This window comes from Lissotriton helveticus, chromosome 2_2 (assembly GCF_964261635.1).
Source record: "Lissotriton helveticus chromosome 2_2, aLisHel1.1, whole genome shotgun sequence".
NCBI classification, from domain to species: Eukaryota; Metazoa; Chordata; class Amphibia; order Caudata; family Salamandridae; genus Lissotriton; species Lissotriton helveticus.
Window position 1 is genome coordinate 493402166 of NC_136060.1, and position 25746 is coordinate 493427911.

At 49.6% G+C, this 25746-nt stretch overlaps 1 protein-coding gene across 1 annotated transcript in view; it reads left to right on the plus strand.

Annotated features, from left to right (window-relative positions):
• Nucleotides 1–25746, plus strand: part of LOC144821564 (dedicator of cytokinesis protein 2-like) — a 3201295-nt gene that overhangs the window by 3016695 nt on the left and 158854 nt on the right. Inside the window, exon 35 of the mRNA XM_078678750.1 lies at nucleotides 11419–11504. Within this exon, the coding sequence (XP_078534876.1) occupies nucleotides 11419–11504 (86 nt within the window). The remainder of the gene's footprint in view (nucleotides 1–11418; nucleotides 11505–25746) is intronic.

Consider the following 25746-nt stretch of genomic DNA (forward strand, 5'->3'; position numbering starts at 1 on the left):
GGATGACTCCAAGATTCAACGGGTGGAGCGAAGGGCTGGAGGAATTTAATTGTTGGTCCTATATCTCCCAAGGCTATCAAATAACCTCATAGCTGCGTCGAACGTTCAGCACCCAGTGCTGAACGTTCGAATAACGAGCGCTGGCCCGTCGGCCAACGGTCGTGCGCAGCACTGGCAAGGTAGTCACTCGCGACGACCGTTGGCCGACGGCAGCGCTTAAGGGGATAAGACGTCTGACTGTTTGTTGAGATTACCTGTGGATGGTGTTGTGGAAGATGTGAACTGTGTGAGTTTGGTAAGTGTAACCACTATTGCGAGGGATGAGTGGGTGAGTAGTGGCGAAGAGGATGTGCCACTCACTGTGATCAATGATTATGTGGTGAAGGGTTGGCATGATTGCAAGAGGCTAGGTCTGGAGCTTAGATCCTTTTGGCAAGTGAGAGATGAACTCACATGATGCCACGGTGATTTGATGAGGGGTGTGAGAGTTGTACCACCCCAAGGCATGAGATTCAAGGTTGTCAATCTGGGTCATGATTGACACCTTGGTAGGAACCCCACGAAAGCCAGGGTCTGAGAGGTACTGGTGGCCAGGTATGGATCACAAGATAGAGTAGGTATTAAAAGAGCGCTGTTTGTGTGTCTCCAACAAGAATTCACATGTTACCAATATTGCTCCTCTATACCCCATTGTGATACCAAAATAACTTTGGATTAAATTTGCCCGGGATATCATGGGACCTTTTGAGATACTACAAAACCAACAGAGAAGTTTGTACTCCTGCTTGTTGACTACACGTCTGAATGGGTAGCTACCAGGTGTTGGGGTAATGTTCTCGCCAAGGCAGCATGGAATTTCCCAAGGACGAATTTGCTAGTGAAGGTGTCCCTACGTATCTGGGGACGGATAATGGAGTGCAGTTCACCTGACATAAAATGCAAGAATTGTCTTGTCAATTTGGAATCGTGCACCAGAAGACAGCCCTTTATGCACCACAAGCCAACGGTTTGGCGAGATGAATGAAGAGGATGGTGAAGGCCGGTGTACAGAGGGCTATGGAGACTAGAGAGTCTCTCTGGGGAGTGCTCAGGGATATATGGTGGGCACATTGCACTACTCCCAAATGTATACCTCAGAGGTCTCCTCTTGAATCGTTGAGGAGCAGATCAGCCTCTTCCAAACTTAACCCCGTTTGGTGGCCTGTTAACATTTTTGCCTCATTAGATTGGGAGGAGGTGGGTACTAAGATCAGATCCTATCAACAAAAGTACAAAATGAGGTTTGGCGATACAAACTCAGTGAAAATTAAGAAGTGGAAGGTGGGGTGTCAAGTCCTGGTCAAGAAGCCGAGATGGGACAGGAAAGGTGTGTCTGGGTTCATGGGTCCTTTTATTATAACCTCTATCAAGAGGACTGTGGTGACTGTTCACATTGGGTGTAAGCAGAGCACGTCCAGGCTTGTGAAGTATCCTGATGAGGGTGGATCCGACAGTGTGGCTGAGAACATGCAGGGGAGGGAAATTGTTCTGTTCTTCGTGCCTCTAGGAAAAGGAGGATTCCTACTCAATTCAGAGAATTTGTTGTTGTGAGATAATGCTTATGTTTTTGTGACATGAATGTTCATCATCTTAAGATGTAGAAAGATCTCCGTCCATCCTTAGATTTTAATTCTGTAAGTTTCATTTCTGTCTTATTCAGTCTATTTGTTATTATTAGTCTTGTGGTGTTCTTCCCATTGCTGTGTGTGGGGGATGTGTTGTGGTTCAATGTGCACATCTCCTTTAATTGTACATGTACAGCTCAGGCTGGGAATGGTCCTGTCTTCAGCGTGAGCAGTGTTCTAGAGGAGTCAGCTGAAGACTTGTCATTTCTAGCATCCCACAAATGGGAGGAACTAGCGGCCACGTACAGCAAAGACTCGCAAAATAAAACTAATAGCACTAAAGTAGAAGTTAGTGAAAAAAACAAACAGACTAAAGATGTTTTTTGGGAAACAGTCCTCAGCACGATGCAATACTCTACAGCAGCGCTTCAATATCAATCACGCAAAATGGACTTACAACTGACAGTGCTCCAAACCCCGGCAGAGTTTACTTCCGCAATAGATAGGAAGCTGGCTGACTTAAATGGATTGATAAAAAGAGGACAGGAAGCAGCCTTTAATGACAAATTACTGCAGCAAGACTGTACCTTTCCCCCAGTTATAGACAAACTTTCCCTGCTACCATCATTACTCGGCGACTTACTATCCATTGCAACAACAGCAACTAAAACAGCAAGAAGCACGGACCAACCAGTAAAGGGGGGAACAGAACCAGAACTCGGTCTCACAGAGATGCCATCCCCAAACGGGTCTGAAGAAATAGGAGAGCATAGGTCACCCCCACATCGAGAGGCCCCCATTCCAGACAAAGTAGTAACAGATTTAAAGGAATCATGCAAAAAATTAACACCAACGAAAACTGGCCGCCGAAGCAAAAGAAAGGGGAGAAAAAGGAAAACTACTATTCAGGCCCAATATCTGTCCAATTGGTTATCACTTACAACAAGGGGTGGTGATGGACAGAGTCTCTGAATTAAGCAGAATACTCTCACCCAGTCAAGAGATCAGGGCTAGATCCAACACCGTTTTTTAGCTACCAACTGATAAGAACCCCAAAGCCACAAGTAATCAAAACTCTCCAGCAACATTAACAAACGAAGGCACCACAGGTGACCTTATGGAATTGCATAAAAGCCCAAAAGGCGATTCATACTCTTTATCAAAATTAAAGCAAATGGAGGCAAGCGGGGTAGGAAAGGAAAAAATTAATCCATGCAGCGAATTAGAAATATCACCAACACTCAAAATCCAGGAGCTTCCACACGTGAAAAAAACTTCAGTCAAACTATCCTCGGCTCGAAAACCTAAAAATGGAAAATGAGAGTTTAGTTACATCAGAACTCACGACTAGAGAATTACGTAAAGAACCACAAAAAAATACACCTCTAAGCGGAGGTCTGGAAGCAAAAGCTTGGGATCGGCAAATCAAATTACCAACGGGTAACAATATTATCAGAAGGACTTCCCCCTACCCAGACACCTCCGGCATACATCAGGTTGAAGGCGCGGCATGCTACAACCCTGAGCATCCGACTAAGGACCTCGCCTAAGAGGAGGAGTCCGACACGATCATTTTTGTCCCTCTATACAAGTCTCGAGGCCGAATTGATACCCTCAATAGAGGGAACATATTACGGCTCCTGCAAGCCATCCCCAAGCTAGCTAACATCCAAAGCTCAGATTTACTGAGTGTCGAATTCTTTCCGAATAATGGTCTGCCAAATTCAGATGCTTCAAAAATTAGATGGAAAACACCGGAGATAGCCAGTAGAATCACCCAAGAAAACAAAAAAATTGAAAACTGAGGCATCACGTGAAAATTAGTCCCTAAACCGCAATACCCAGCTCCATTTCTAACCACAGACAGTCCTCTCCGGCCAGTAACTTCAGTCTTAAGGGGAGCAAGGGGTCGGACTCCAACAGCAAGTACTTCCCCCCAAAGGAATCCCCGGCCAAGAACAAAAGGCAAGGACTCCAACGCACTATCCTTTTAACGCATTCAAATTGACACAGGAAGCTATCAACCCCAACACTTCGCTTGGGCCCCAACGAAGTCAAAATCTGCATCTGGAATATTAACGGCTTAAACTCGAAGGTGAATGACTATGACTTCTTGAACTACCTCAAAACTTTTGATATCATACTACTCCAGGAAACCTGGGAAGATAAACCCTTCGATCTACAGGGTTACACCTCCAGCTTTACTGCTGCCAGTAAACACTCTAAACTCGGACGCCGATCGGGGGGTTTACTCCTTCTCTCCTCTATAGCAAATATTGGCGAGATGCATCCAATTAAAACACATATCACCGCCCCAAGCTGCATTCAGGCTTCAACGATCATGCTGTTCTTCAACCAGACAGCACAAAAGGTATTCTTGATAAACATCTACCTCCACTCAAAACATAAACCAAAGCATCAAAAGAAATAATTAAAGAAGTAACAAGAATTATAGAAGAGGCCGATACAGACAAAGTCATTCTGGCAGGAGACTTTAATATTCATCTTCTAGGGAACAACATAGAAGATGACCTCACGCAGGATTTAAATGACATATGGGATATCCCAATTCAGGGCCGCATTACGGTAAAGAAAACAACAAAGAACTCAAACTACCTACTCTCAGAACTAGAACATCTGAATCTGAGGGTAATAAACGGACGCTTTAAGGAAGATAACCCCCTCGGCACCCACATTTCATTCATCCAAAGCATCCTCCTACCTAGATTTCACCTTTATAACACTATCAATGTTCGACAAGATAACCTCGTTTCAAATAGGGAACAGTACAATTAGCGACCATATGCCACAAGAAATGACACTTTATACTACAGCAAAACTATCTCAGGAGGCCGAAAAATCCATAGTTATAGTAGGAGCAACCAACCTTCATCGTATTAGGTGCAATTCAACAAACATAGAAACAGGAGTAGCAACAGCAAAAGAAGAACTCAAGGAAGCACACAACCATTTAGGCCACCCGTTGGAAACCTGGGAAAAATTCACAGTCGCACTTGGCAACAAATTTCCTATCAGCAAAGGTTCAAAACGAAATAGAGCAAACGAACCTCCAAATTTGATAGTTATGAGCCCATCCTCCAAAAAACTGAAAACATCAATAAACCAACTATTACGGCAACTTCGGAGGTCACCTGGAAATCAAAATTTGCAGCAATCTCTACGTGCTTCAAAGGCCCTTCTTAAGAGAAGAAGATGGACCAGGAAAACGATAGTGAACAACACATTTTGGGCTAAAATGTATCACGATGCCAAACAGAAAAACAGCGCAAAATGTTGGCAAACAGTAAACAGAGTACATCGGCCGAACCATCACGGAATTAACTCCCACATCTCCGAAGAGATTTGGACAGCGTTCCTCTTTAATCACTTTAATAACAAGGAAGGAAAAGTTTTGCACCCCAAAAGTCTAGAGCCTGAGAGCTGCAACAGCGATGCAAAAGAGCTAATACATCTCTGCCAATCTCCTACTGAAGATAACAACAGTTCAGTGCTAATCCAAGATCAACGAGTACCAACAGAACCGGAAGCATTAAATGCCAATTGGAAGTCAAAGGAGGGGTACACTAACCAATCGACCAAGGAGATAAAGTTACAAATAGCAAGGGGCCGACTCACAGGAGCCCCAGGTCCTAATGGAATTCCACCTATGCTGTTTAAAAATGATCCGGAGTTTTGGAGTAACCCACTTGAACATGTCTTCAAGTACGTAATTAGAAAGTCCGCAATTCCAGAATCGTGGAGAGGTTCTATAATTAGTCCAATCTACAAACAAGGAACAAAGGTTGAGCCGAAAAACTACCGCCTAATAGCTCTGATCGACATCGAGGCTAAATATTTTGCAGGACTCCTCCTAAATGACATAACCATCTGGGCTGAAAAGAATCAAATAATACCATTAACACAAACTGGATTTCGGAAAGGGCAAGGAACTATCACCAACATAATGGCCCTGACCCTTCTCATGGACGCAGCTAAACAGGGGAAATACCCGCTCTTCCTATGCTTTATAGACTTTGTTGCAGCATTCGATCATGTAGATTGAATTAAACTCTGGCAAAAACTAGATGGCTGGGGGATCCCTTCAAATCTCCTACATCAATTAAGGAACTTACACTCCAAAACATGGGTGAGGATAAAGCTTGGAGACGGTCGGCAAATATAAAAAAAAATCCCCACCTCTAAAGGACTAAAACAAGGGTGCGTCTTAGCCCCCATGCTATTCAACCTCTTTCTAGCAGACTTACCAGCGAAGTTGAATAGTTGTGCAGCCCACGCACCAAAACTAGGGAACTCTACTTTGTCGAACCTGCTTTACGCAGATGATTTAGTTCTGATAAGCAGGTCTCCTATAGGTCTCCAGCATCTACTGAATGTCACTCAGACATACTCACAAGAAAACGCATTAAAAATAAACTACAACAAAACAAAAATAATGGCAGTTAATTACCGCAAGAAGAAACATCTGAGCTGGTTCCTAGATGGCCATCGTTTGGAACAAGGAGTGAGCTTTAAATATCTAGGGGTATTGTTAAACCAAAACAATTCATCGAAACCACAATTAGAAGCCCTGCGGAGAAAGGGGGTAACGACCTACTTAGCTATAAAGCCCCTAAAGAAGCTTTTACCGGACCTGACATTCGACCCTCTATTAAGGATCTTGCAAGCAAAACTCCAGCCAACGATTACTTATGGGAGTGAAGCGCTGAATGGAAAGGATGCAACAACTCTTGATAATATATTATCTAAATCATACCGAGCCATTTTCCATCTTCTGAAAATGGTCTCCCCGGCCCAAATACGATTGGAATTTGGGCTCCAAAAACAGTCCCTTGAACGCATGGGAGCATTTGTGAAGTGTTGGCACAAAATTAAAGGCGATGATAACCCTGAATGACCAACTTTGGATGGAGCTTTCCAGTCCAGGAAAAACACCAGCAAGCATTTATCTTGAGGAATCTATTAAACACCTAGGTTTTAGAGAGCTGTGGGATGTTCAGTCAAACCATTTAACATTAAAAAAAACGGTGACAAAGGTAACTTGTTTACTATCTGCAATCGAGGACAAAAAAACATTAGCAAAACGATCGCATGGCTGGATGGTCCTACATGCATACAACAAATTAAAACCCCAGTTTTACCTGAAAATGGGATTAAAAATCAACATCAAGGAAAAATTCCTAAGACTCCGACTCTGGGTTGGTCCCTTTAAACAATTTCTGCCGCCTTGGGAGAGAAAGGAAGGAGCCCAGCAGTGTCGCTTATGCAGCAGCGGTGTTGAGGATGCAATTCATGTCATATGCATCTGCATCAGGTTAAAAGACATGAGGGTCACCCTGTTAAAGCCAGCATTCAATCAGTACGGAGCCAGAACATATAGACAAGCGCTAATGTTCTGCTTTAACCCCGATCTGGTTCAGCTAAACTGCCGGCTAATGAAATTCCTCGATATAACCGCAAAAAGAATAAAATATTGGAAAGAGCCGCAAAAAGACTAATCTTCATATGAACTGAATTGATAGTAACAAGTATAACCATACTCAAAATAATATTAGTAATGAGCAAGGCTAATGTACAGAATGTTTTAATAATTTGTGCTATTTTAATACGATGTAAAACCATTTATTATAGAACAATTTTAACACAAGAAATTTTTTATCTTTTGTATGCAACGGTTTTAATTAATCAAGCATAATAAAATAAACTTGAAACTTGAAACCATTCGCAAACGGGCCGATTCTGAGAATTGGCCCATTTGTAAATGGGAAATGGACTTCATACATATGCCCCTCTGAGTCTTAATGGTTACCACCACAGCGCACGACTGGTTATTTATGGAGGGGGAGCCACTCTGCACTGTCTTCTTTTTTTGTGGAGTCAGGGGCCACCTACCACACTGTGACAGTGCGTGACTGATGCTACGGCAGGGGACAGTAACAAGGAATAACCAAGGACAAAGCTAGAGACCACAGAGGCAACTGTCTGGGGCAGCGTGAAGGGGCTTGTCTCACATGTCTGGGACAGTGTCAAGGGGCTTGTCTGACGTGTCTGGGGCCCCGTGAAGTGGCGTGTCTGACATGTCTGGGGCAGTGTAAAGGGGCTTGTCTGACCTGTCTGGGGCAGCGTGAAGGGGCTTGTCTGACCTGTCTGGGGCAGTGTCAAGGGGCTTGTCTGACGTGTCTGGGGCAGTGTCAAGGGGCTTGTCTGACGTGTCTGGGGCAGCGTGAAGGGGCTTGTCTGCCGTGTCTGGGACAGTGTCAAAGGGCTCGTCTGACGTGTCTGGGGCACCGTGAAGGGGCTTGTCTGACGTGTCTGGGGCAGCGTGAAAGACTTGTCTGACGTGTCTGGGGCAGCGTGAAGGGGCTCGTCTGACGTGTCTGGGGCAGCGTGAAGGGGCTTGTATGACATGTCTGGGGCAGTGTCAAGGGGCTTGTCTGACGTGTCTGGGGCAGTGTCAAGGGGCTTGTCTGACGTGTCTGGGGCAGCGTGAAGGGGCTTGTCTGCCGTGTCTGGGACAGTGTCAAAGGGCTTGTCTGACGTGTCTGGGGCAGCGTGAAGGGGCTTGTCTGACGTGTCTGGGGCAGCGTGAAAGACTTGTCTGACGTGTCTGGGGCAGCGTGAAGGGGCTTGTCTGACGTGTCTGGGGCAGCGTGAAAGACTTGTCTGACGTGTCTGGGGCAGCGTGAAGGGGATTGTCTGACCTGTCTGGGGCAGCGTGATGCAGCTTGTCTAACGTGTCTGGGGCAGCGTGAAGGGGCTTGTCTGACCTGTCTGAGGCAGTGTGAAGGGGCTTGTCTGACTTGTCTGGGACAGCGTGAAGGGGCTTGTCTGACGTGTCTGGGGCAGTGTGAAGGGGCTTGTCTGACGTGTCTGGGGCAGCGTGAAAGGGCTGGTCTGACGTGTCTGGGGCAGTGTGAAGGGGCTTGTCTGCCGTGTCTGGGGCAGTGTGAAGGGGCTTGTCTGACCTGTCTGGGACAGTGTCAAGGGGCTTGTCTGACCTGTCTGGGGCAGCGTGAAGGGGCTGGTCTGACGTGTCTGGGGCAGTGTGAAGGGGCTTGTCTGCCGTGTCTGGGGCAGCGTGAAGGGGCTTGTCTGACCTGTCTGGGGCAGCGTGAAGGGGCTTGTCTGACCTGTCTGGGAAAGTGTCAAGGGGCTTGTCTGACCTGTCTGGGGCTGGTCTCACGTGTCTGGGGCAGTGTGAAGGCGCTTGTCTGACGTGTCTGTGGCAGCGTGAAGGGGCTGGTCTGACGTGTCTGTGGCAGAGTGAAGGGGCTCGACTGACGTGTCTGGGGCAGCGTGAAGGGACTTGTCTGACGTGTCTGTGGCAACGTGAAGGGGCTGGTCTGACGTGTCTGTAGCAGCGTGAAGGGGCTGGTCTGACATGTCTGTGGCAGCGTGAAGGGGCTGGTCTGACGTGTCTGGGGCAGCGTGAAGGGGCTGGTCAAACGTGTCTGTGGCAGCGTGAAGGGGCTGGTCTGACGTGTCTGGGGCAGCGTGAAGGGACTTGTCTGACGTGTCTGTGGCAACGTGAAGGGGCTGGTCTGACGTGTCTGTAGCAGCGTGAAGGGGCTGGTCTGACGTGTCTGTGGCAGCGTGAAGGGGCTGGTCTGACGTGTCTGGGGCAGCGTGAAGGGGCTGGTCAAATGTGTCTGTGGCAGCGTGAAGGGGCTGGTCTGACGTGTCTGTGGCAGCGTGAAGGGGCTGGTCTGACGTTTCTGGGGCCACGTGAAGAGGCTGGTGTGACGTGTCTGTGGCAGCATTAAGGGGCAGGTCTGACATGTCTGTGGCAGCGTGAAGGGGCTGGTCTGACGTGTCTGGGGCAGCGTGAAGGGGCTGGTCAAACGTGTCTGTGGCAGCGTGAAGGGGCTGGTCTGACGTGTCTGTGGCAGCGTGAAGGGGCTGGTCTGACGTTTCTGGGGCAGCGTGTAGAGGCTTGTCTGACGTGTCTGTGGCAGCATGAAGGGGCTTGTCTGACGTGTTTGTGGCAGCGTGAAGGGGCTCATCTGAGGTGTCTGGGGCAGCCTGAAGGTGCCTGTCTTACATGTCTGGGACAGCGTGAAGGGGCTTGTCTGACATTTCTGGGACAGCGTGAAGGGGCTTGTCTGACATGTCTGGGACAGCGTCACGGGGCTTGTCTGACATGTCTGGGGCAGCGTGAAGGGGCTTGTCTGACGTGTCTGTGGCAGCGTGAAGGGGCTTGTATGACGTTTCTGGGGCAGCGTGAAGGAGCTTGTCTGACGTATCTGGGGCAGCGTAAAGGGGCTTGTCTAACGTGTCTGGGGCAGCATGAAGGTGCCAGTCTGACATGTCTGGGGCAGCCTGAAGGTGCCTGTCTGACATGTCTGGGGCATCCTGAAGGTGCCTGTCTGACATGTCTGGGGCAGCCTGAAGGTGCCTGTCTGACATGTCTGGGACAGCCTGAAGCAGCTTGTCTGACGTGTCTGGGGCAGCGTGAAGGGGCTCGTCTGACGTCTTGGGCAGCGTGAAGGGGCTTGTCTGATGACTTGGGTAGTGTGAAGGGACTTGTCTGACGTGTCTGTGGCAGCGTGAAGGGGCTGGTCTGACGTGTAAGTGGCAGCGTGAAGGGGCTGGTCTGACGTGTCTAGGGCAGTGTGAAGAGGCTGGTCTGACATTTCTGGGGCAGCCTGAAGGGGCTCATCTGACTTGTCTGGGGCAGCGTGAAGGGGCTCGTCTGATGTCTTGGGCAGCGGTAAGGGGCTTGTCTGATGTGTCAGGGGCAGCGTGAAGGGGCTTGTCTGACGTGTCTATGGCAGCGTGAAGGGGCTGGTCTGACATGTCTGGGGCAGCGTGAAGGGACTTGTCTGACGTGTCTGTGGCATAGTGAAGGGGCTGGTCTGACGTGTCTGTGGCAGCGTGAAGGGGCTGGTCTGACGTGTCTAGGGCAGCGTGAAGTGGCTTGTCTGACCTTTCTGGGGCAGCGTGAAGGGGCTTGTCTGACATGTCTGTGGCAGCGTGAAGGGGCTTGTCTGACATGTTTGTGGCAGCGTGAAGGGGCTCATCTGAGGTGTCTGGGGCAGCCTGAAGGTGCCTGTCTGACGTGTCTGGGGCAGAGTGAAGGAGCTTGACTGACATGTCTGAGACAGTGTGAAGGGGCTTGTCTGATGTGTCTGGGGCAGTGTGAAGGGGCTTGTCTAACGTGTCAGAGGCAACGTGAAGGGGCTTGTCTGACATGTCTGGGGTAGGGTGAAGGGGCTTGTCTGACGTGTCGGGGTAGCCTGAAGGGGTTTGTCTGACATGTCTAGGGCAGCTTGAAGGGGCTTGTCTGCCATGTCTGGGGAAGCGTGAAGGAGTTTGTCTGACATGTCTGGGGCAGCGTGAAGGAGCTTGTCTGACGTGTCTGAGACAGTGTGAAGGGGCTTGTCGGGCGTGTCTGGGGCAGCGTGAAGGAGCTTGTCTGACGTGTCTGGGGCAGCGTGAAGGAGCTTGTCTGACGTGTCTGGGGCATCGTGAAGGGGCTTGCCTGACGTGTCTGGGGTATCGTGAAGGGGCTTGTCTGACGTGTCTGGGGCAGCGTGAAGCAGCTTGTCTGGCGTGTCTGGGGCAGCATGAAGCAGCTTGTCTGACGTGTCTGGGGCAGCGTGAAGGGGCTTGTCTGGCGTGTCTGGGGCAGCGTGAAGCAGCTTGTCTGGCGTGTCCGGGGCAGCGTGAAGCAGCTTGTCTGGCGTGTCTGGGGCAGCGTGAAGCAGCTCGTCTGGCGTGTCCGGGGCAGCGTGAAGCAGCCAGTCTGTAGAGTTCAGAGTGTTCACTCAGTGCCTTATCTTCATTTAATTTGCAGTTTGAAGAGGAGATCATCAAGAAGTTGGACAGCGAGGTGGAGGGAGGCCGCGGAGATGAACAATACAAGCAGCTCTTTGAAATGATGTAAGTTTAACCTTTTGATTTTGTGGAATTTATTTTTATGGTGTCATTTTCTTATTTTATGTGCACTGACTAGTGTTTGTATACCTCGACCCTGTTCACACAATAAACAGAAATTGCAGTGATTAATCTCTAGTTAAACATGTGGCACTCAAAATAAATGTAAAAGTCAATTTTTGAAATCAATTCAAGTGAGGTGCTCAAGGAAAGGGGAATCACCCTATCCCCTCCTAAATCCAGGCCCGTGGGTCTTTCAAATATTGCACCAGTCCTAAAGCACGCGCAATATTATACAATATATTCAGTAAGCAAGTACAACACGAAAGATGTTTCTTGGTCTTTGTCTTTAATTTCCAATACTTCAATTGCCCAGCCAACATGTGTTTCGTCACTAGGGGAGTTCCCCATAGCTTCTTCAGGGCTGTGAACATGATAAACGTTTTTTACTTGCGTCCAGGCTGTATGAATGAAATATCCTCTGCCATGCACAATGTCCAAAAATTAATTGAGTTCATCCATTTTGAAAGTTGATATTTCAACAGTCCCCGTATTCGGTGGTGAGCTTTAAGCTTCATTATGTATTGTTGGTTCACAAGTGTCCTCCTGGTAACGGAAACTCCATACGATACAGAATACCGCCGCCCGACTTGTCTTCGGCATACCCCAGCACGAACACATCAGCCATCACCTTCGAACGCTCCACTGGCTCCCAGTGGAGAAAAGATTCACCTTCAAAGTCCTCAACCACACCTACAAATGCCTGCACAACACCAGACCCAAATACCTCAACGACAGAATCAACTTCCACGTACCCAAAAGAACCTCCGATCTCCTAACGTCGCACTGGCTGTAACCCCCACGCATCTACAGCGCCAGAGCAAACGGAAGATCCATCTCTCACATTGTGGCCAAAACCTGGAACAAGCTCCAAGCAAACATCAGACTTGCCCCCTCCCTGAACACCTCCAGGGAGGCCCTCAAGACCTGGCTCTTCGGCTAACAGAGATGCAAATGCCCCCACTTCAGCGCCTTGAGACCCTCACGGGTGAGTAGCGCGCTTAACAAACCCATGATTGATTGATTGAGCGAGTACACTGTTACTCTGGCAATCCCCGGCTTTGCTTCCGTGTGAACGAAACGACGAAACACGTGTTGGCTGGACATATGAAGTATTGAAAATTCAAGCAAAGACCAAGAAAAAATTTTTGGGTTGTAATTGCTTACTGAATATATTGTATAATATTGCATGTGCTTAGGACTGGTGCAATTACACACAATAACTTGCAAAAGTAGAGGCAGAGGTTTAGATTTCTATCAGAACATACTGTGATCTTTCTATTCTCAAACATTCCAGTTGTTGCGGGTTTCCAGGTGTACTTCTGGGAATGTCATGTAACCTTTTCTAGGGCCTCCTGTTCCACTTGTGCAGGGTTCTCCATAGCAGAAAACGCCACACGGGGGGATAGAACCTTCAGATTTTTTTCACATGGAGAAGCCTTCTCCCACACCCACAAAAATGTGGGGTAAAATGCTCCCCTTCCCAATCTGGAAGGAAAATTATTACAGCCATAAATCACAGACTATTTTCAGAATGGCATAAAGTAAGAGGAGACTTTGGTAAGGTCACGAATGTACTCACTTGTGGGCGGTCCCTCACTTTCAAGGCAGTTTGGACTCATTGTAGCTGGATTAGCAGAAGTGCATTTACACCCCCCAAGAATCTCTTTGTAAATTAGTAGCAGGCATAAAAATGATAAATCTTGTCATTAAATTACCTTCACAATTGAATGAACCTTTGTGGACGGTGCCCGTTACATAAAATGTCAAAACGAAGATAGTAACTGCGACAAAGACGATTTGTTTGGTGTACTCCAACAAGCCATTCGTTCAACAGTGGCCACTGTTTGCCAGAACTTGTCCTGGTACAAAACAAGGTACTGATGCCGTCACCGGGGGAACAGCCTTTACCACACAGCCGGAAACATGCCGTACCTTTACAATGCAGTCAAAACAACAAACGTGCTGTTAGCACACACTCCTTTACCACGCAGGTCTTTACAACAACTTGCTTTAGGGAACGCGTTGTTGGACTGGTGTTGGATTTTAAGTCACAAACCTTCTCTACTGTTGCACAGACTGGGGTTGGAATAGTAAATTAAACTATTCCAAAGTCCAACGCCTCCTCGACCGCGTTGTCAAGGTATGCATGGTAAACGCATGCATGGCTCCATCATACAGCCACCATTGAGGGTTGAAGGAGTGCACCCCTGAAGTGCACTCACTATGCACACATGGGAGTCAGTCTAGGCAATGAAGGTGATATGAGACTGGGGCCATAGTAGGCATGGAGTTGCTGGTGCAAGGTGAGTGTGCATGTGAGGAAGTGTCGTTAGGTGTCATATGTGATTGGTCTATTGTGAAATTCAGTAACAAGGCGCCATCAGAATGGGAGAAGAAGAAAAGATGTCAGCACAGAAAAACAGAACACCGTTATCACCGAGGAAGGTACATCATGTTGTCATGAGCTGTGGAAGGTCCCTCGGAAGACACCAGCTTCTTCGAGGACTTACCCCTTCTGGGATCAAACAAGGCTAGCAGCACGGACGTAGCACAACAAGATCAGACCAAGCAAAGACCTAAGGTTGGCTTAACTATCAGGTACTGCAAAGGACGCTCCTCTCCCACCCCACCAAGACCACAAGTTTAACTTCCGCTGCAGAGACCCCAATGACAAGTCTTATTAAACAAGTATATTAATAGGTCCTCCTGAGTGAGAATGACTGGAGCTAACTCTCTTTGAGGCCTATGTCTATCTGCTCTTAGCGGAGTTCTTAATGTGTTTGGCCATGTCGAGTTTTGGATCTAGGGTGATTGCTAATGATTTAACTGAGTTAGCCAGAGTGAGATTACCATTGAGGTCGTCATTGCTTTTAGCCATTCTACAAATTGGGGGGTTTCTTCTTTGTTAGAGATAAGGAGGATTTCTGTTTTGTCTTCGTTGAGTTTTAGGTGGTTTGTCAATAGCCAGTGTTGGACTTCTCTTAGGGTGTCTGGACTGTGTGACCGCTGTGTTAGCTGGGATCACCAAAACCCTCATTCCCCCAATGGAAGCCTCGCCACCTGCCGCTGCTCGCCTGGCCTCAGGTACTGACTGACTTGACCGCATTACCCCAATTTTGTCCTGAAAGTCTATTGAAGGGAGACCCGTGTTTAAAATGTCCTGCTTAGTCCAGAAGATCTTCCTATCTGACCACTTGGATTACTGTGCTGAGAAACTGAAGCGCTGCAGCATCTCATGCCAGCTGAGAACGGACTGACTACTTACTACTCGAAATCCTAAATTCAGGAAAAAACTGACCTTAAACTAATCCTTTTCTGGGTGTGCACCCAGAATTTGGAAAACAATTCCTCCTGAAATTTGGATTCTAGCTTCCCTATCAGTGTTTAAAAGCAACTCAAAGTCTTCTTCCGCAATGAGCTCCTCCCTAACCACACCCCGGGCCATATGGGCCAGATGGCCTATCATGCTGGTAGTGTGGGTTTAGCCCTGCAATGCTGCCTTTTGAACACCCGACTGGAGCCAGACATTGACTAAGGCAGCATCCTATTGACCCGTGGCCACTCCCCGGAATCTGGAAAGGGTTGAAGGACCATCTTCCTCCTTTTCCCCAAGGCCTCGAAACAATCTGCTGGTGTATTCTGAGTTTCACAATTGTGGATTGTGACTTCTTGATATATCCGAGAATGCATGCTTTAGGAAATGACTCTCATAAGGGTCCACCCAAACGTTTTGCCTTCCTCCTCCTATTTTTATGACCTTCTTTCTGATGGCTTTCGGACACAGAGCTCTTTACCCCTGCTGACCAGTGATAAAGCGCATGTGCTCTCTCCGCTAAACATGGTATAGTAGGTTTACATCTGTTTGGCAAATTTAATTTATTTAAAGTGGTATACCATATTCCTAGGGCCTGTAAATTAAATGTTACTACTGGGTCTGCACTACTGTTTCTGCTACCCACACCAGTAGCACTGTGAGCATGTCTCAGGATTGACACTGCAGAGCCTGGGTGTGCAGTTTTGCTGCCACTTTGACTCTGCAGTTATAACCCTTTGCCGAGCCATGTACTTCCCTTTTATTACACATAAGCTAACCCTAAGGTAGGCCATAGGTACCCATTCGGCAGGGTGCTGTGAAAGTAAAAGGCAGGACATGTACTTTGTTTTGCATGTGCTGGTAGTGAAAACCCCCTTAGTTTGTTTTTCACTACTGTAAGCCCTACTACTCTCATAGGTTAACATTGCGAATTCCTTAATACACTTTTAAGCTATAATTCCTGATTAGAAAGGAAAGGAGTAGCTGTGTCATGTTTTATATCTTTGGAATGGTAATGATAAAATTCTTTTTATTGATAAAGTGGTATTTAACATTACTGTTTTAGAAATCCCACTTTTAGAAAGTGGAAATTCCTCTGCTCCTAAAGCTCTGTATGCATGTAGCCTGTCTGCAATACCCGTCTGGGGTGGGTGACAGCTACATTTTGTGCATTCCCTCTGGACAGCCACAAACACAGGAAGGTTAAGTGTATCTGAATACTCATCTGCATTCTGATGGCTCTTCCTGGGCAGCAAGAGGGGGAGGGGCTGACACATATAGCTGAATAGGCAATGCCATGTCCCCTAGCAAAAGGCTGCATATCCCCTACTGATAATGTGGAGCCAGGATTGGGAGGAAAGGCCTTCTGTGCACATCAAAAACCCTTGTTTGAAGTCACTCCCACCTCAAAGGCACAAAAGGATATAAGTATTGGGACTCTGACCCCACAAAATCAGACACTTCTGGACCTACAACTGGACTCTGTCAGAAGAACTGCTGTGCTGCATCAAGAACTGACACTCTGCTGGACTGCTGACCTGGAAGGCTTGCATTTTGCTGTGCTGCACTGCTGCCTGCTGCTCTCTGGCCCTGCTGAAGGAGAACTGGACTATGCCTTCACTCCAAGTGATCTCCAAGGGCTTGTTGCCTTGCCTCCTGTTGCTTGAGACTCAGAGCTATCAAAGTGTCTGCAACTGTTCCTGTGCCTGGTTCACTGGATGTGGACAAAGATACTTACACCAGAGAAATTGATGCATCTCCAACCTGTGTGTAGCAGAACGACGTGTCGACCCTGTTGCAGAAGTAGAACCGGAGCTTCACACTCGGAACTGCCACATTGCACCCAGAACCTCCTCTTCGGAACCAATTCATTGACACCACTGTGTGGAGATGTTCGACGCATCGCCCCTCCAGTGTGGCTTAACCTGGTGCATCGTCTTCAGACCTGCTGCACTTGGAACCGGTGCTTGGCTCAATGGACCGGACACATCTCTGCCACTGCGTGAAGAAAATCAAAAAATCACCTCGACTGCCAGCTCAACAATGACGCATCTCTCGTCTGCACCCCGCATCTCGCTGTTAAAGCCCAGGATCAAGGTACTCTGTTCACCGGGCTTGCGTTGTTCTTGTCCTCAACCAGTGCGCCTTCGCGGTCAGCTTGAACTGTTGGTTTGTCCCGGTCCAGGGTGACCAGATAATCCCTATTGGCGCTTATTGCTTGTATGCTCTATAACTCTTTTTATTCCTGTAAAGTTATATCTTAAGTTTTACTTATTGGATTTGTGTTGTTTTGCTCTTGATTGGTTTATAAAATGATTGTCTATCTTTCTAAACCATTGCGGAGTATTTTTGAGATATTGTGGTGTGTGCGGTGCCCAGGGCACAAGTCAGGGGTACACGCAGGTACACGGCGTCCACCCACTCTTTTCACAGGGTGGATGCCGTCCCCCCTGCCAAGAAGTCGGGCCCCACAGAAATATGATGAACGTGTGTAAATCAAATTACAGGAGGAGTTACATGAGAGTGAGAGTTACAAGGAGTAGGAGTCACATGTCTTTTATACTACACTGTGGTCTTTTAGAAGGATTACAATTCATGAACTGCAGGAAACAAAAGGATCTCAGTGTTAAAAGCAGTAACCCACTTTACTATTTACATAAAATAAAAATCTGTCATCTGCGTGTTAGATGATTTGCTTTGCAGGAGACACATTTACCTTCTGTACTACTTTGATTCAAATCTGGAACTTCACAAAACTCAGATCTCTCCAGCAAGTGCATTAACCACCAGAGTTATCGCACCATTATTACTATTCCCTGTGATTTACTGGGCACCTTCACAGCAGATGCCTTAAACCAATCAAATATTTTAAAATGTAGACTTTGCAACAAATTAAGCATAACAGATCTACTGCCGTGCTTTTCCTTGCTGCCAATTTCTTTGTGGCAGGGTCTAAAAAAATAAATGTATTAGTTGAGGCCCAGATTTTGCGTCCGGATTGCGCCAATTTTTTGGCACAACCCTATCCCCAAATATCATTTGTTAAAAATCATAATGCGCATTAATGTACTCATATATACCTGATAATCATATGTGAGGTCTTAATATCTGATGTCACTTCTTGTCATGTTACTTCCAGTGAGGTCACTTCCTGTTATGTCACATGCAATGTCACGCGTCGTGACATCATGCGCTGTGATGGCACGTGTCATGATTTCACTTCCATACTGCCTAAGCTGGTTAGTCCCCCCACTTCATTTTTTTTTAGGACTTGTTCCCTGGCTGTGCCACGTGAAGCGCTCTGATGCTCCAGGGCCTAGTAGGCGCTATATAAAAACTTTAGGTAAATAAATAGGAATACACTACAAAAGTAAAGAACAGACGCATTTTATGCCACCCTCCGTGACCCTACCATTAATGAGCTTCCGCACAAGCATGACCGGCCCCGGGAGGATGAATGTATCACTTTACAAAGCTCCTGGATAGACACAACTTACCCGGCATTATTGGGAGGTATTACCTCGGAGCATTTCCGCTCCGTATCGTTCATCACCGGCTCAGATGAGCCGCTCCAGTTCTGGTTGAGAAGCTCGGCCGCAGGGAACGGGGTTTTTGATTTACTGTATGAATAATTTTTCATTTTCCATTTCATGCACACGAATCCCAGAAGACACCGCGCGCGGATTTATCGCCACTGAAGCAGCTTCTCCTTGACAATTGGGGGGGGGGGGGGCAGGGGATTATATATGCAGAGATACATTATTGTACGGGGGGCTCGGCAGACACGTCACGGAGGCATCAGCCCCCCCCCCGCCGCCCGTGCTCTCTCTGCCCCCCCCTGCCCCATCCACAGCCTCTCTGGATAAACTCGTTAATAAACCTGGGCCTCGGCCTCCCGTGGGGGGGGGGGGGGGGGGGGGTGCCGGGGACGCAGGGGTTAACCAGTTCATCACGCGGCTTTGGAGCACATTAGAATCCACCCGCTGCCGGAGGCTCTCGGGGGGCCCGCGGATTTAAATTTAATTTAAATTGAAAAATAAGAGAATGTTTGCTCAGCAGATGGGGATAAGTCGGAGTTTTTTTGTTTTAAACAAATTGGGAATTAATTCTGTGCTCGAACAGCAACTTTCTTGCTTACCGTGTTAATGTGTGGAGGCAGGAAGGGGCTGGGGGTGAGGGGGGGTGGGCTGCTGCGGCCTGCAGGGCGAGAGCAGGGTACTCTTGTGGGGGGCACTCTATGGGGGTGCAGCCACAAATGAGGCCCCCCAGAAGCACACCTGGTGCACTAATGTGGGGGTCACAAAGGATCCCCCACAACCACACCCCATTCTGACCGAAGAGAGCACGGATTTATCAGATCACTACACAGTCCTGGCAGTGACGGTTCACAGCCGTGCACAGTCCTGGCAGTGACGGTTCACAGCCGTGCACAGTCCTGGCAGTGACGGTTCACAGCCGTGCACAGTCCTGGCAGTGACGGTTCACAGCCGTGCACAGTCCTGGCAGTGACGGTTCACAGCCGTGCACAGTCCTGGCAGTGACGGTTCACAGCCGTGCACAGTCCTGGCAGTGACGGTTCACAGCCGTGCACAGTCCTGGCAGTGACGGTTCACAGCCGTGCACAGTCCTGGCAGTGACGGTTCACAGCCGTGCCCAGTCCTGGCAGTGACGGTTTTCAGCCGTGCACAGTCCTGGCAGTGACGGTTCACAGCCGTGCACAGTCCTGGCAGTGACGGTTCACAGCCGTGCACAGTCCTGGCAGTGCCGGTTCAGAGCCGTGCCCAGTCCTGGCAGTGACGGTTCACAGCCGTGCACAGTCCTGGCAGTGACGGTTCACAGCCGTGCACAGTCCTGGCAGTGACGGTTCACAGCTGTGCACAGTCCTGGCAGTGACGGTTCACAGCCGTGCACAGTCCTGGCAGTGACGGTTCACAGCCGTGCACAGTCCTGGCAGTGACGGTTCACAGCCGTGCACAGTCCTGGCAGTGACGGTTCACAGCTGTGCACAGTCCTGGCAGTGACGGTTCATAGCTGTGCACAGTCCTGGCAGTGACGGTTTTCAGCCGTGCACAGTCCTGGCAGTGACGGTTCACAGCCGTGCACAGTCCTGGCAGTGACGGTTTTCAGCCGTGCACAGTCCTGGCAGTGACGGTTCACAGCCGTGCACAGTCCTGGCAGTGACGGTTCACAGCCGTGCACAGTCCTGGCAGTGCCGGTTCACAGCCGTGCCCAGTCCTGGCAGTGCCGGTTCACTGCCGTGCCCAGTCCTGGCAGTGCCGGTTCACAGCCGTGCCCAGTCCTGGCAGTGACGGTTCACAGCCAGCGCACATTCCTGGCAGTGGTGGTTCACAGATGTGCAGTCCTGGCAGTGACAGTTCACAGCCGTGCCCAGTCCTGGCAGTGACAGTTCACAGCCGTGCCCAGTCCTGGCAGTGACAGTTCACAGCTGTACACAGTCCTGGCAGTGACGGTTCACAGCCGTGCCCAGTCCTGGCAGTGACAGTTCACAGCCGTGCCCAGTCCTGGCAGTGACAGTTCACAGCTGTGCACAGTCCTGGCAGTGACAGTTCACAGCCGTGCCCAGTCCTGGCAGTGACAGTTCACAGCTGTGCACAGTCCTGGCAGTGACGACTCACAGCTGTGCATATTCCTGGCAGTGACAGTTCACAGCCGTGCAGTCCTGGCAGTGACAGTTCACAGCCGTGCAGTCCTGGTAGTGACTCTTCACAGCCAGCGCACAGTCCTGGCAGTGACAGTTCATAGCTGTGCACAGTCCTGGCAGTGACAGTTCACAGCCGTGCACAGTCCTGGCAGTGACAGTTCACAGCTGTGCACAGTCCTGGCAGTGACGGCTCACAGCTGTGCATATTCCTGGCAGTGACAGTTCACAGCCGTGCAGTCCTGGCAGTGACAGTTCACAGCCGTGCAGTCCTGGTAGTGACTCTTCACAGCCAGCGCACAGTCCTGGCAGTGACAGTTCATAGCTGTGCACAGTCCTGGCAGTGACGTCTCACAGCTGTGCATATTCCTGGCAGTGACAGTTCACAGCCGTGCACAGTCCTGGCAGTGACAGTTCACAGCCGTGCACAGTCCTGGCAGTGGTGGTTCACAGCCGTGCCCAGTCCTGGCAGTGACGGTTCACAGCCGTGCACAGTCCTGGCAGTGACGGTTCACAGCCGTGCACAGTCCTGGCAGTGACGGTTCACAGCCGTGCACAGTCCTGGCAGTGACGGTTTTCAGCCGTGCACAGTCCTGGCAGTGACGGTTCACAGCCGTGCACAGTCCTGGCAGTGACGGTTTTCAGCCGTGCACAGTCCTGGCAGTGGTGGTTCACAGCCGTGCACAGTCCTGGCAGTGACGGTTCACAGCCGTGCACAGTCCTGGCAGTGACGTCTCACAGCTGTGCATATTCCTGGCAGTGACAGTTCACAGCCGTGCACAGTCCTGGCAGTGACGGTTCACAGCCGTGCACAGTCCTGGCAGTGACGGTTCACAGCCGTGCACAGTCCTGGCAGTGACGGTTTTCAGCCGTGCACAGTCCTGGCAGTGACGGTTCACAGCCGTGCACAGTCCTGGCAGTGACGGTTTTCAGCCGTGCACAGTCCTGGCAGTGACGGTTCACAGCCGTGCACAGTCCTGGCAGTGACGGTTCACAGCCGTGCACAGTCCTGGCAGTGACGGTTCACAGCTGTGCACAGTCCTGGCAGTGACGGTTTTCAGCCGTGCACAGTCCTGGCAGTGACGGTTCACAGCCGTGCACAGTCCTGGCAGTGACGGTTCACAGCCGTGCACAGTCCTGGCAGTGACGGTTTTCAGCCGTGCACAGTCCTGGCAGTGACGGTTCACAGCCGTGCACAGTCCTGGCAGTGACGGTTCACAGCCGTGCACAGTCCTGGCAGTGACGGTTCACAGCCGTGCACAGTCCTGGCAGTGACGGTTTTCAGCCGTGCACAGTCCTGGCAGTGACGGTTCACAGCCGTGCACAGTCCTGGCAGTGACGGTTCACAGCCGTGCACAGTCCTGGCAGTGACGGTTCACAGCTGTGCACAGTCCTGGCAGTGACGGTTCACAGCCACGCACAGTCCTGGTAGTGACGGTTCACAGCCGCGCCCAGTCCTGGCAGTGGTGGTTCACAGCCCTGCCCAGTCCTGGCAGTGACGGTTCACAGCCGTGCACAGTCCTGGCAGTGACGGTTCACAGCCGTGCACAGTCCTGGCAGTGACGGTTCACAGCCGTGCACAGTCCTGGCAGTGACGGTTCACAGCCGTGCACAGTCCTGGCAGTGACGGTTCACAGCCGTGCACAGTCCTGGCAGTGACGGTTCACAGCCGTGCCCAGTCCTGGCAGTGACGGTTTTCAGCCGTGCACAGTCCTGGCAGTGCCGGTTCACAGCCGTGCACAGTCCTGGCAGTGACGGTTCACAGCCGTGCACAGTCCTGGCAGTGCCGGTTCAGAGCCGTGCCCAGTCCTGGCAGTGACGGTTCACAGCCGTGCACAGTCCTGGCAGTGACGGTTCACAGCCGTGCACAGTCCTGGCAGTGACGGTTCACAGCTGTGCACAGTCCTGGCAGTGACGGTTCACAGCCGTGCACAGTCCTGGCAGTGACGGTTCACAGCCGTGCACAGTCCTGGCAGTGACGGTTCACAGCCGTGCACAGTCCTGGCAGTGACGGTTCACAGCTGTGCACAGTCCTGGCAGTGACGGTTCATAGCTGTGCACAGTCCTGGCAGTGACGGTTTTCAGCCGTGCACAGTCCTGGCAGTGACGGTTCACAGCCGTGCACAGTCCTGGCAGTGACGGTTTTCAGCCGTGCACAGTCCTGGCAGTGACGGTTCACAGCCGTGCACAGTCCTGGCAGTGACGGTTCACAGCCGTGCACAGTCCTGGCAGTGCCGGTTCACAGCCGTGCCCAGTCCTGGCAGTGCCGGTTCACTGCCGTGCCCAGTCCTGGCAGTGCCGGTTCACAGCCGTGCCCAGTCCTGGCAGTGACGGTTCACAGCCAGCGCACATTCCTGGCAGTGGTGGTTCACAGATGTGCAGTCCTGGCAGTGACAGTTCACAGCCGTGCCCAGTCCTGGCAGTGACAGTTCACAGCCGTGCCCAGTCCTGGCAGTGACAGTTCACAGCTGTACACAGTCCTGGCAGTGACGGTTCACAGCCGTGCCCAGTCCTGGCAGTGACAGTTCACAGCCGTGCCCAGTCCTGGCAGTGACAGTTCACAGCTGTGCACAGTCCTGGCAGTGACAGTTCACAGCCGTGCCCAGTCCTGGCAGTGACAGTTCACAGCTGTGCACAGTCCTGGCAGTGACGACTCACAGCTGTGCATATTCCTGGCAGTGACAGTTCACAGCCGTGCAGTCCTGGCAGTGACAGTTCACAGCCGTGCAGTCCTGGTAGTGACTCTTCACAGCCAGCGCACAGTCCTGGCAGTGACAGTTCATAGCTGTGCACAGTCCTGGCAGTGACAGTTCACAGCCGTGCACAGTCCTGGCAGTGACAGTTCACAGCTGTGCACAGTCCTGGCAGTGACGGCTCACAGCTGTGCATATTCCTGGCAGTGACAGTTCACAGCCGTGCAGTCCTGGCAGTGACAGTTCACAGCCGTGCAGTCCTGGTAGTGACTCTTCACAGCCAGCGCACAGTCCTGGCAGTGACAGTTCATAGCTGTGCACAGTCCTGGCAGTGACGTCTCACAGCTGTGCATATTCCTGGCAGTGACAGTTCACAGCCGTGCACAGTCCTGGCAGTGACAGTTCACAGCCGTGCACAGTCCTGGCAGTGGTGGTTCACAGCCGTGCCCAGTCCTGGCAGTGACGGTTCACAGCCGTGCACAGTCCTGGCAGTGACGGTTCACAGCCGTGCACAGTCCTGGCAGTGACGGTTCACAGCCGTGCACAGTCCTGGCAGTGACGGTTTTCAGCCGTGCACAGTCCTGGCAGTGACGGTTCACAGCCGTGCACAGTCCTGGCAGTGACGGTTTTCAGCCGTGCACAGTCCTGGCAGTGGTGGTTCACAGCCGTGCACAGTCCTGGCAGTGACGGTTCACAGCCGTGCACAGTCCTGGCAGTGACGTCTCACAGCTGTGCATATTCCTGGCAGTGACAGTTCACAGCCGTGCACAGTCCTGGCAGTGACGGTTCACAGCCGTGCACAGTCCTGGCAGTGACGGTTCACAGCCGTGCACAGTCCTGGCAGTGACGGTTTTCAGCCGTGCACAGTCCTGGCAGTGACGGTTCACAGCCGTGCACAGTCCTGGCAGTGACGGTTTTCAGCCGTGCACAGTCCTGGCAGTGGTGGTTCACAGCCGTGCACAGTCCTGGCAGTGACGGTTCACAGCCGTGCACAGTCCTGGCAGTGACGTCTCACAGCTGTGCATATTCCTGGCAGTGACAGTTCACAGCCGTGCACAGTCCTGGCAGTGACGGTTCACAGCCGTGCCCAGTCCTGGCAGTGACGGTTCACAGGTAAGTAAAAAAGAGGATTCCTCCTGGGACTATTTTGTTACCCTCTAATCAATATTAGTCATGGGTAATACTTCTGTCAAAAAACTCTCACTTTATTATATCATTCTTCCCTTCCTCATACATTCAGTTCCTCAAAGGTAATTTGGTGACATCAATTAAACAACAGAACTAATTAAGAAAAACACAGTTTATCTTTAATAAAATTAATAATGACATATAATACAACAACCAATTAATAAATATAAATGACAGTTAAAAAGTCCTGTTGACCAACAGTTTTGGCTGTACGTGGAGTTAAAATTACAAGTTGTATGTGAAAACAATATGTAAGACTAAATACTGGAGAGCTAACAACCAAGTGAAGTGCAAGAAGTAAAAAGCATCTCAAATTCCGTTACTCCACATTGAACTCAATGTATATTTTTAACCAGGTGAGGCATCTAAGAATATATAAATCGTTCTTAGAGAAGCGCACGGAGCTCTGTTAGCCCCGCTTGTTCCACAGCAGCCGATCACAACGAAAACACTTATTTGAATAATCGGGTAGGTCAAGTATCATAACGAGTCTTCATAGGCCTTAGGATTTAACATTAAGGCAATAAAATAACTGTGTGCCATCATTTTCCATTTAGAACTCTATCATAGGAAAAGAGGACCCCAAGGTTTATCTGAAGTACATGGTCTGGTATTGTTTGGAGACAAACCAGAAGATACCTTGGAATGTTATTCAGAACTTAAAAGGTGGGTCTCTGTTATCCTCACCCACATTAAGGAAATTAGGAAAGGTATGAATGAATGAACGTTGGAGTCTGAATGAATGATGGTTATGTTAAATCGGGTTCCTCAAGGGGGATTATGACATCTTTAGTTTGGATGACATTAATATATACAGAATCGGACTGTGGGGCAATCATTTCCTTCTTTCCTTCACTGGGCCCTTTTCCTGGATAGTTTATATTATAACCACTGAGTCAATGGTCCTTTGGGAGGGCTATAAAATCTTATGTGAATTATAGAATTGAAAAAATTGTCTAAACACAATGCTTAAACATAGACTTAGGCAGTATAGGGCATAAAAAATAAATTGCGCACAGAGCATTGTCTAATTATATCTAATTGTTTTAAATAGGATTTATATGCTGTTACGTGAAGAGAGCTATTTTATACATACATTGTCCTGAAGAAGGTGGCATAGAAAAAAACATAAGCTACCGAAACGCGTCGACCCATCATTGAATGTTACATCCCAGGAAACATACGTGTGTTTATGTTGATGAAATGATTAATGGACACCTGGTTAAAAATATACATTGAGTTCAATGTGGAGTAACGGAATTTGAGATGCTTTTTACTTCTTGCACTTCACTTGGTTGTTAGCTCTCCAGTATTTAGTCTTACATATTGTTT